Source organism: Xyrauchen texanus, chromosome 45, assembly GCF_025860055.1.
Source record: "Xyrauchen texanus isolate HMW12.3.18 chromosome 45, RBS_HiC_50CHRs, whole genome shotgun sequence".
In the NCBI taxonomy this organism is placed as follows: Eukaryota; Metazoa; Chordata; class Actinopteri; order Cypriniformes; family Catostomidae; genus Xyrauchen; species Xyrauchen texanus.
In genome coordinates, this window is record NC_068320.1 from 26,384,493 (window position 1) to 26,395,092 (window position 10,600).

The 10,600-nt window shown below is 38.9% G+C and overlaps 1 protein-coding gene across 1 annotated transcript; it reads right to left on the minus strand.

Annotated features, from left to right (window-relative positions):
• Positions 1-1,129: 1,129 nt before the first annotated feature.
• glipr1a (GLI pathogenesis-related 1a) lies at positions 1,130-5,422 on the minus strand. The gene is made up of 6 exons (XM_052118135.1): positions 5,147-5,422; positions 2,296-2,550; positions 2,081-2,199; positions 1,868-1,953; positions 1,766-1,792; positions 1,130-1,657 (listed from the first exon to the last, which is right to left on the minus strand). The coding sequence occupies exons 1-6, from the start codon at positions 5,324-5,326 to the stop codon at positions 1,503-1,505; spliced, it is 822 nt and encodes a 273-aa protein (XP_051974095.1). The 5' UTR covers positions 5,327-5,422; the 3' UTR covers positions 1,130-1,502.
• Between the last annotated feature and the right edge of the window lie 5,178 nt (positions 5,423-10,600).

Consider the following 10,600-nt stretch of genomic DNA (forward strand, 5'->3'; position numbering starts at 1 on the left):
AACGTTAAAAAACTCACGGTTTACAAAGTATAGATACAAGACGTAAACAATATGTGTGTTAACATGATTTTAGTGTGATAAAATCACTTATTATCCTTTTATGTCAAGTTATAGCCAATTTTACTGCTTTGTTGCCATGACAACGTGACTGTACTTTGGCTGAGTTCTAAAATCTACGTATAAATTAGGATTTAAACAACTTCACAGCTCAAATTATGACGTTTTAAACCCTCCAAAAATTTGCCCCATTCTCTTGCATTTGAAGTGTCATGCTGTAAACCAGATTTTTGCTTTTTTTAAATAAAAGGAGGGACAAGTCAACATTTTTTTGTGTTAATCAGCATTATGCCACAAATGCTGTCGATTTAACTTAACCCTATAAGCTCAGATGGGCCGCGCTTTCGCTTGTAACTTCACTAAAAATGAACAGAACGTACATAAAGTATCACATACCATTACTTAGCGTAGGTAATTATCTTTACAACGAGCCCACATGCAACAATCGCATGCATAGGCCATTTGAGAATCCACACGAAGCACAATGTGCACACAGCATCTTGCTACCTGACTACAAACACGTCAACTTTCTTGAATCAGATGACGTCACCGAAAATGCTGTATCATCATGAAATGCTAAGCCAATCAGATCGGCTTCAGATTGCTCCAACCATTGGTGATAGTCCTCCATATTTGGGCAGAGAGTCATGTGATCAATCACTCTAATTGCATATGGCCACCAGGAGATGGCGCCAAGCACATGCCACAGACTCAATGATGACTCAAATGGCACAGAATGAGTTTCATTCTGTGAAATCTGCATTAACACCGTCTGCATGCTATACAAACTTTTAGTCATTGTTGTGTTTGTGTGTGTAAAGAACTGGCATCCATCAAATAAACCTCTGATTTATAGAAATATGTATAGAAATAAAAGCATCACTAGACAACAAGTTTTATGGGCTTTTAAAAAAAAATAAAAAATTTACAAAACTGAAAAAGTTGCAAACCTTTCTCACATGAAAGAACCGAGTGCTATAATCTTAGAATAAAATTAGATGACCTTAAATTTAACTAAGAGCATTATGTATCGCACAATCAGCAACAAATGAAGACACAACTATTCCTTGTTTGTGTAGACCATTTATAGATGTGTGTGTGGTTTATCCATGTACTACCATCATTGTTACAATGGATTATATTACAAATGATGACAGTCAAATTTTCGTGATCTTTCCAAATAAAAAGGCTTACTCTCGCTCTATGTAATGCTGGTTTTGCACTGGTTGATTAATACTGAACAACCAAATAATGCACCAGTGAAATCTAGTTGAGTTTCAAAAAGGTTGTTGATGGCATAAAATGTGCAACAAACAATATATACAAACATAGTATTATATGAATATAATAACATTATATCATAGAAGTGTGAGCACCCCTGGTATAACAGATCTGCCATATTGCCATGTAAACTAGGCCAGTTTTGCAGTTGTGTTGAGGCTTTTTTACTCATACGCAAACAGGTGTGTATAACGGTGTTTAAGACCGTAAACAATGGCAAATATGAGCAGGACAGACACGGGCCTGATGATCAAAACAGCCTGGCAGAAGGAGCCACAGTTCGACAGCTCAGGGTCCCAGTCAGGGGTCCAGTTATTCTCTGCACACACACAGAAATATGCAGTTGAAAAGGCGATTACCGTCCAAAACGATTTTGGACACTTAAAATGTCTCAGTGTCATTACATTAGATGCAAAAGGTCTCTTACTTATCAGTGTATCTCGTGTCGAGTTGCCTGTGAACATAAGATAGAAAGAGGTGAGAAATAATCTGATGTATCTGTGGTATATTTTTAGTCACTAACACTTACGGCAAAGTTGGTTTTCACACGTCTCTTTGCTGCACAGGCTGCACGGGTTCCCTGTTTTGTAAGGAGCCACACCCCTGTAATTTCCTCTGTTGAAATGAAGTCAGTTGTAAATGTATATATATACTGCGTGTGAAGCTAAAACCTGCTGCTTCCTGCTGTCTTATAAACACCTTTATTCTTGAAATGCTCATTTCATATTTTTGGCGTACTTACGCCGTTGCGTAGTTGCACACAAATATGATCCCTGCCATTGATGAAAATGTAGTTTCTGACACACCGTTCGGACAGGCTTGGGCGGCACACCCGACCTTGTAAGTGTCTGCCCAGACAACCTTTGGACAAATTACAGTGAAATGTTCTTGTAAATCAGGAGTGTATTTCCATTTGGTTATATTTTACTGTATTTAAATGAAGTGGGAATTGTTTACCTGTGTGTAGTGGCCACATTGTTGCGCTGGTGAGCACTCAGTGCTGTAGTAATTGTAATATTGTACCTCGCTCACCCATGAACTCAAAGCCGTTTCCACTTTGAAAATGGAGTATGGAGCGCCAACCCAAATATTCTCACCCACCGATTTGAATGTAGGGTGCATCTTGCTCGGCTCCCTAAGGTTAACGTTGTGTTTAAAGATGCAATTCTTTGCCCATGCCTGGGCTGATATTGCAAGGCCTTCGTCCCACGTCTACACACAGACACATGCAACAAGCTTGTAAATGTATTTGTTTATTTAATGCAATGCCACGATATGTACAACGAGCCACGTAAAAATCATTTAGCAAAAATGTAAGTATAGTAAAGCGCTTCTGAGACCAGGGGTGCATGTCTCAAAACCCTCGACCAGCTACAGTCGCATGTTCCATCGTTACAACATAGTTCAACGATGTTTCAATAGCGTGTTTGCAATCACGTGATTATGACTCGCGAAATTCAGATGGAAGGCAGGAAGTGAAAAGCACAATGGACGAGATGGAGGAAAGTCCTTACTTTACTAGTTTAGATGCTATTACGAGAGAAAGGAATAAACAGAAAATCACAACATATGTTGGACTTGATCCTTATGTTTTGAAAAGGAGCGATTTTTCAACTGAATACTTGCCTGCCATCAAGGCAGTCGATATAAGCAACTACCTTGTCCTCCAGAACACAAATGAAAGCATACAAAAGTATGGAGGCATACATTTTGTTGTCTTGTGGATTAACCTAGCAACAAACATTAAACACTGCGGCGCCTCTCGATGTTAGCATTGCGGTTGTTTACGTGATTAGGTTAACCACTCTCAAAGGTCCGCCGAAACGCCACTAAAGACACGGATCATCGCGAAACAAGACGGAGAAGTCATTGCAGCTCATTGCAATTGCATGGCAAGCTAAGTTATTTACATTTGACTGCAAAGACTTTGTAATTAGCTTTGTTATCGTTGCATATTTTTGTTCAGTTACAGGGGTACAAACTTGTACGGAAACCGCTAACGTTATATAAACATAGCCAAGTTGTATTAACTTACCTTTGACAAAGTGGTCACTACATACATGAGCATTATCCGACTCGGCTCCTCCAGACGCAGGTTTACAAGCCATTTTTTTCCAGCGTTTTTCAGTAAATTTCTTGCATTTTCCCCCTTATGAACAACAACTGTTGGTACACGATAAAAAGCTCCTTGTGGTTTCTCAGTTTGGTCGATTTGAGCAACCATAAACTATGCAAAACATAGGCATTTTGAGTTTGTGATAGTACTTGTATGCTAATAATCCTATGTAGAAAATCACTTCCTACCCTCCATCTGCATTTCACGCCACAGCAACACAGTGACTTCATGTGCAAACAAGCTACGAACATTCGCAAACAGCGTCTCAAAGTTGTGTGGTTGGAACTACAGTTCTCCACCTGTGGTTAGAAGCATATAGTTCCTTGTTAGTTTACTGTTCGTTTGCTATCATTTTATTCCAATGACTTATGTGTTCATGTTAAGGGATAAGAGATGTTCTTATATGTTTTTGAAGAGTGTGCATGTACGTATGTGCTCAAATGCGTCGGGGGAATCCCAAAGTCTAAAGTAGAGGAAAGCCCCACTATTACAGTGCAATCATCTGTCACATAAAACAGAGCACATCGCTTTCGTGTCTTCAGCAGCTTTAAACAACTTTCTGCGTAACGTCATTAACATCAGCTCTATATTGTTGAACCAGTGTGGTACGAACGATGGATGTGCGATATACTTACTACGGTTTCGGGAAACTGTTGTGACTAGCTAGTTAATTTCTCCAACGATGCATCGTAATATGGTGGCTAAACAGTAAGTTGAATCATGTATCTGAATAATATGAATTACCCAGAATGGTGCTAAAAAAAAAAATATCCAGTGGGCGGCAGATCTGCGGATGGAAACGTCTTGTTGATGAGAGAGGTCGATGGAGAATGGCCAGACTGGTTTGAGCTGACAGAAAGGCTACGGTAACTTGGATAACCACTCTGTACAATTGTAGTGAGCAGAATAACATCTCAGAATGCACAAATGGTCTGCACTTATATAGCACCTTTTTAACCTTATCGTTATACAAAGCACTTTACACTGTGACTCATTCACCCATTCACACACACATTCATACACCAATGGCGGCAGAGCTGCCATGCAAGGTGCTAGCCTGCCATTGGGAGCAACTTGGGGTTCAGTGTCTTGCCCAAGGACACTTCGGCATGTGGAGTCATGTGGGCCGGGAATCGAACCACCAACCCTGCGATTAGTGGACAACCCGCTCTACCAACTGAGCCACAGCCGCCCCTAGACCATCTAACTTTGAGGCGGATGGTCAATAACAGCAGAAGACCACGTCAGGCACTTTATTAGGACCATAGAGTTCCTAATAAAGTGCTCAGTAAGTGTAAATGCTCTATCCACTTTTAAAAAAAGAGAAGAAAATGCTTCCCTTTAGTTGCTGTCATCAAAGACTGAGAGTCCAATCAGACTCTGTGCTGCAAAATCACCTGTCACTTGTTCATGACTTTTGTTTTGCGCTTTCACAATACATATTGTACCTAAACAGCACAGCCGAAGCAATTCTGGTTTGTGTTAGATCACCACTTAAGATCTTAATCCAATGCAAAACCACTTGAGCAAGAAAATCAGAATCAGAAGACATTAAATTACGATTTGGAACATATTTTGATACTAATAGATGTTCCAATAGAATTCAGTCCCATATTGTATGACAGTTCTCTCAACAAACACAACAAAGCACTTGGTCTTCTGACATTAGCAAGTGTATTCTCTCATATTTACCATGTATCGCATGTTGCTGGCAGGGGGGTTCACCACACTTCTGTGTTTGTTGTGTTCAATCACGCATTGGTCAATAAACACTTGATCTTTAATGTTAAAGACAGGCTCGTTGGTCCATATGTAGGGAGCCAAATTAAGAAGAACTATTAAATAAAACATAAGGTGCATAGCTGTGCTCATAACTGAACTAGTTTGTGAAGCTGGCAGTCTGTAAATAAAGTGCACTACCGGGTATCTGTTTCCTGTAAGTGGTAAGCTTCTGCTATCAAGTTCACAGCTCAGAGTTTTCTCTGAATCAGAGCGACTACATTTGTGTCACAATAACCTCTGCAAAACCAAAACCTCTGACCTCACATCGTTGCATACCACACTCAAATGTGGGTTAAACTGCACCCCTATTCACCACAAAACGAGCTAATGTCAGTGTTACTCAAAATGATCCACTACAAATCAAAAATGTATGTAATAAGATTACTGATAACATAATCTAAAAAGTAATCACGTTACTAATTATTTTACTTATAAGTTACTTTCTAAATCATCAATTTTTGAAAAGATTTTGGTTTTCCACTAAAATTCAAAATGTCTATATTTCCTTATTCATGGTCACAAACCCTTCAGCTTTCAAATTAAATTACAACAATGAACCAACATAATCAAATTATTATATTGTTCTTGTGCATATTGAATACATCAAACATTCACAGTGTAGGTTGGGGAAAACTATGTGAACCCCTAGGCTAATAACATCAACAAAAGCCAATTAGAGTCAGGAGTTGGCAAACCTGGCATCCAATTAATTAAATGAGATTGGAGGTGTGGGTTAAAGCTGCTTTGACTTATAAAAAGCACTTTGTTGAGTTTGCTATTTACAAGAAGCATCTGCTGACGTGGACCGTGCCTTGCAAAAAAGAGATCTCAGAACCTACGATCAAGAATTGTTGCTTTGCATAAAGCTGGAAAGGGTTACAAATTTATCTTGAAGAGCTCAGATATTCATCTGTCCACAGTTAGACACATCGTCTATAAATGGAGATGATTTATTACCATGGATACTCTCCATAAAAGTGGCCGTCCAGTCAAGATGACTCAAAGGTCGCACCACAGACTGCACAATGAGGTAAAAAATGATTTGTCTGCTGAACTCAAAAAGGAGATGTTCATGGATAAAAGACAAAAGCTGTAGTAACTGAAAAGCAGAAATAAAACTGCGTGCATTGGTTGGATGAGCCACATGTTTCCTTCCTGTAACGTTCATATAGGCGCAACAGTGCCCGCCCACTTTTTCAGCTGTATTGGTTTCAGAGGTATTTTACCCATTCATTCTTTTCATAGAATAAAGAAAAAAACATCATAAAAGAGATTTAACTATGAACCAAACCAACCAGCTACGAGTTGAACCACTAGTTTACAAACTTTGATTTGAAGCAAAAAACAAAAAAAACTTGTTTGAATGTTCAATGTAATTCAAAGTAATTCTCTCTCTCTCTCTACACACACACACACACACACACACACACACACACACACACACACACACACACACACACACACACACACACACACACACACACACACACACACACACACACACACACACACACACACGCACACGCACGCTGTGGCTCAGGTGGTAGAGCAGGTCGGCCACTAATCTCAGGGTTGGTGGATCAATTCCTGGCCCACAAGACTCCACATGCCGAAGTGTCCTTGTTAAAGACACTGAACACCAAGTTGCTCCCAATGGCTGGCAAGTGCCTTGCATGGCAGCTCTGCCATCATGTGTGTGTGAATGGGTGAATGTGTCACAGTATAAAGCGCTTTGAATACCATTAAGGTTAAAAAGGCGCTATATAACTGCAGATCATTTATCATTTACACTGGTGTCCAAAAGTTTGGAATAATATACAGATTTTGCTCTTATGGAAAGAATTTGGTACATTTATTCACCAAAGTGGCATTCGACTGATCACAATGTATCGTCAGGACATTAATAACATGAATAATTACTAAATAAACATAACTTCTTAAACTACTTCAAAGAGTTCTCATCAGAAAATCCTCCACGTGCAGCAATGACAGTTTTGCAGATCCTTGTTATTCTAGCGGTCAGTTTGTCCAGATACTCAGGTGACCTTTCACCCCACACTTCCTGTAGCACTTGACCTTTCACCCCACACTTCCTGTAGCACTTGACCTTTGGGGTTAAGATCCGTAACACTCTTTTCCAATGATCTGTTGTCCAATGTCTGTGTTTCTTTGCCCACTCGAACCTTTTCTTTTTGTTCTTCTGTTTCAATAGTGGCTTTTTCTTTGCAATTCTTCCCATAAGAGTCTTCTCTTTACTGTTGTACATGAAACTGGTGTTTAGCGGGTAGAATTCAATGAAGCTGTCAGCGGAGGACATGTGAGGTGGCTATTTCTCACACTAGAGACTCTCATGTACTTATCCTCTTGTTTAGTTGTACATCTGGTCTTCCACATCTCTTTCTGTCCTTGTTAGAGACAGTTGTGCTTGGTCTTTGAAGACTGTAGTTACACCTTTATATGACAGCTTTCCAAGCATTGTGTAACCTTCATTCCTCAAAACAACGATTGACTGACGAGTTTCTAGAGAAAGCGGTTTCTTTTTTGCCATTTTTGACCTAATATTGACCTTAAGACACGCCAGTCTATTGCACACTGTGACAACTCATAAACAAACACAAAGACAATGTTAAGATTCATTTAATGAACCAAATATCTTTCAGCTGTGTTTAATATAATGGCAAGAGATTTTCTAGCACCAAATGATCAATTATCATGATTACTCAAGGATAAGGGGTTGGAGTGATTCTGCTGTCTAGATTTGATCATAAATGACTCTTTTCAGATAGTGATGGTGCTGTTTTACATCTGTAATGTCCTGACTATACTTTGTGATCAGTTGAACGCAGCCGACCAAAATGACATCTGTTGGGGCAAGTGAAAGGTTGGACAACACACCAGTTCTCAGCTATTGTGGAAAGATCTTGGAGCTCATAGTGCAAGTCATTGACCCACTGTCGAGCGTTGCTTTTGCCTCAACTTTTCCACTGATAGTCACTGTAGTGTAGAACAAATCATTATATGGCTGACGTTTTTGTGTGTTTTGCAAGACAGTACATTCGGAACTATACTCTTCACATACACTTTTATATACTGATTCCAGATCATAATCTATCAATGATGGGGGATCATCATTTGGCCTTACACTCACCCCTCCACATTCAGGCCTATTCTTTCCCATACGTGGAACAGCATCAGACTAAGGCATCACATTGGCAGCTGTGCAGGCTTTGGCTTTAGGACACTCTGCAAGTGAATGACCTGCTTTGTAACAAAGAAAACAGAGGTGATTTGCTTTGCAGTGAAAATGGGTGGTGTGGCCAATTGATTTCTTGATTGACCTTCCACCAAGACACGTTCCAACATTGCTAAGATTCGTTCCATGGGTTCAACGGGCTCTTTAGACTTCGTTTGGGATAAAACCGATTCCTTTGTATCAGTAGGCTGAACAGCAACGTCCTGTTTTAGAAGAGTAATGGCTGGGGACACTATAGGCATAGACCTACATCGCTTCTCTCTACCAAACTCTTCCAACCGTGCATGAACATCAGCTGATGTCCATTGATCAACAGTTCTTTAAACAGTCCTCAGCCATGTCCATGGCCCTATTTAGCCTCAGCAAATAATCAAAGAGGTTCATACCAGCATGTGTAAGGGTGCCATAAAAATCAGCTAATGGCATGCTAGAAAAAGCTGTGTCACTGAAATTTTGTTTCAAAAATAGGACTCGGGCCTTTGCACAAATCAATAGATGGGTTACTACGCAAGCCCACAACTTCCAATGCCCGCCCCATAAGCCTACTCATGACTTCATCAGCTTATTCTTCGATTAGCATCCCTGTTTTGCGCAAATATGACAGCACTATGGCTTCCCGCTCATGTATTGTATATGGCTCAGCTCGATCCCCCCTAAAACAAACAGGTTCTTTGACTTCATATTTTAGAACTCTGTGTAAGACAGACGAGTCTGCATACTTGAACTACACACTTTAGACTCTATGCAGGAAGCTATGCTCGCCCCAATAGAGCGTCCCATTCGTTCTACCATCCCCACTATTAATTCCATCGACTCGTTCCCTTCTCTCAAACTTGGTTGTTTCAGTCCACCTTCACTGAATTGGGGTGGTGGAGGACTTGAATTGGAGTATAATCAAATCTGCCTCTCCCAACTGATGGCATATGAGAAAACATGAATAGGCCTCTACCTCTCCCAAAACTGTTCTCTGACTCCATGTTCAATATTGACGATAGCAATGATGAATAAAAATGAATACCCAAATAAAAAATGCTCTTCCGATTACTTGATATGCAATTTTGTTGTTTCAGGACTTCAGAAAGCACCTTCATAAAAAAAATCAAAAAATAAATAAAAATAAATATTTTATTTTCTAAATATATTCTCATTTCAGAGTTCAAAGTTCAGTAAAAAATGTTTGTTTTTCACAGTTCAATCCTATAAAAATATACAAAAGCTCAATCTTCAGCGGCTATTGTTGTAAAATAAGTCAATGTTGCATTCAAATGGATCCCGCAATACCGGATGCTACTCTCAGTGGTGAAACACGTTCCTTTACTCCTCCTTGTGGTTAAAAGCGGTACTGCACCAAACAGCTTCTGGCGCGAAACGCTCTCGTCTCCCACTGTACGAACTCCTCCGAAAACCCTGTCAAAAATTACAAAATAAAAAATCTGGGATTTTTATAGATATAATTGACGAATATAATTTGTTATAAATTTTCTTTAGTACCCTGGTGACTTTAATTCGGTTGTAATTATTATTATTTATTTATTATTTTTTCTATGTCTCCTTATATTATTATTCTTTTTGTGTCTAAGTCCATGTTCAAATTAAGTTGATTGTAATTTGAATGCCATTTTGTTGTAATATTTTTGGCTTTTGCTTAAAAACAAAAACAAATCAAAAAAATATTTGCGATCATTTGTCACACTGCGTCCAGAGTAACGGTCACGGCACCGTTCTAACGGCTCTCTTCCTATCGGATTTGTGTGTAAAAATGGAGACCACCAACACCATCTACACAATCCAATTAAATTATATAACCAAGCATATTAATAATTATAGTAGGGAAATAAGACATAACAAATCAAGCAGAACAAACAAAACAGCACTAAGAAAAAGAATTGCACAAAATAAATATAAATATAGAAACAAATTCAACAATATTTTTATTTGTGTAGTTAGCAAATATAGCAAATATATATTTTTTGTAGTACTATTCTAAAAGTTAGCCTTGATTATTTATACAGTACACACACACAAAACAAATTTAATATAATGAATCTTTTTATTTATTTACTTTTTGCTTTCATTCATATGTCCATTTTTCAATCAATAAACAGGCAATT

Excerpts from the sequence above, each read along its gene's own strand:
- glipr1a (XM_052118135.1), bottom strand. The coding sequence starts at position 5,326 with ATGAGCACAGCTATGCACCTTATGTTTTATTTAATAGTTCTTCTTAAT. Across the intron at positions 2,551-5,146 it reads CCAGCAACATGCGATACATG|ACGTGGGACGAAGGCCTTGC; the intron begins GTAAATATGAGA and ends GTCTGTGTGTAG. Across the intron at positions 2,200-2,295 it reads AATGTGGCCACTACACACAG|GTTGTCTGGGCAGACACTTA; the intron begins GTAAACAATTCC and ends ATTTGTCCAAAG.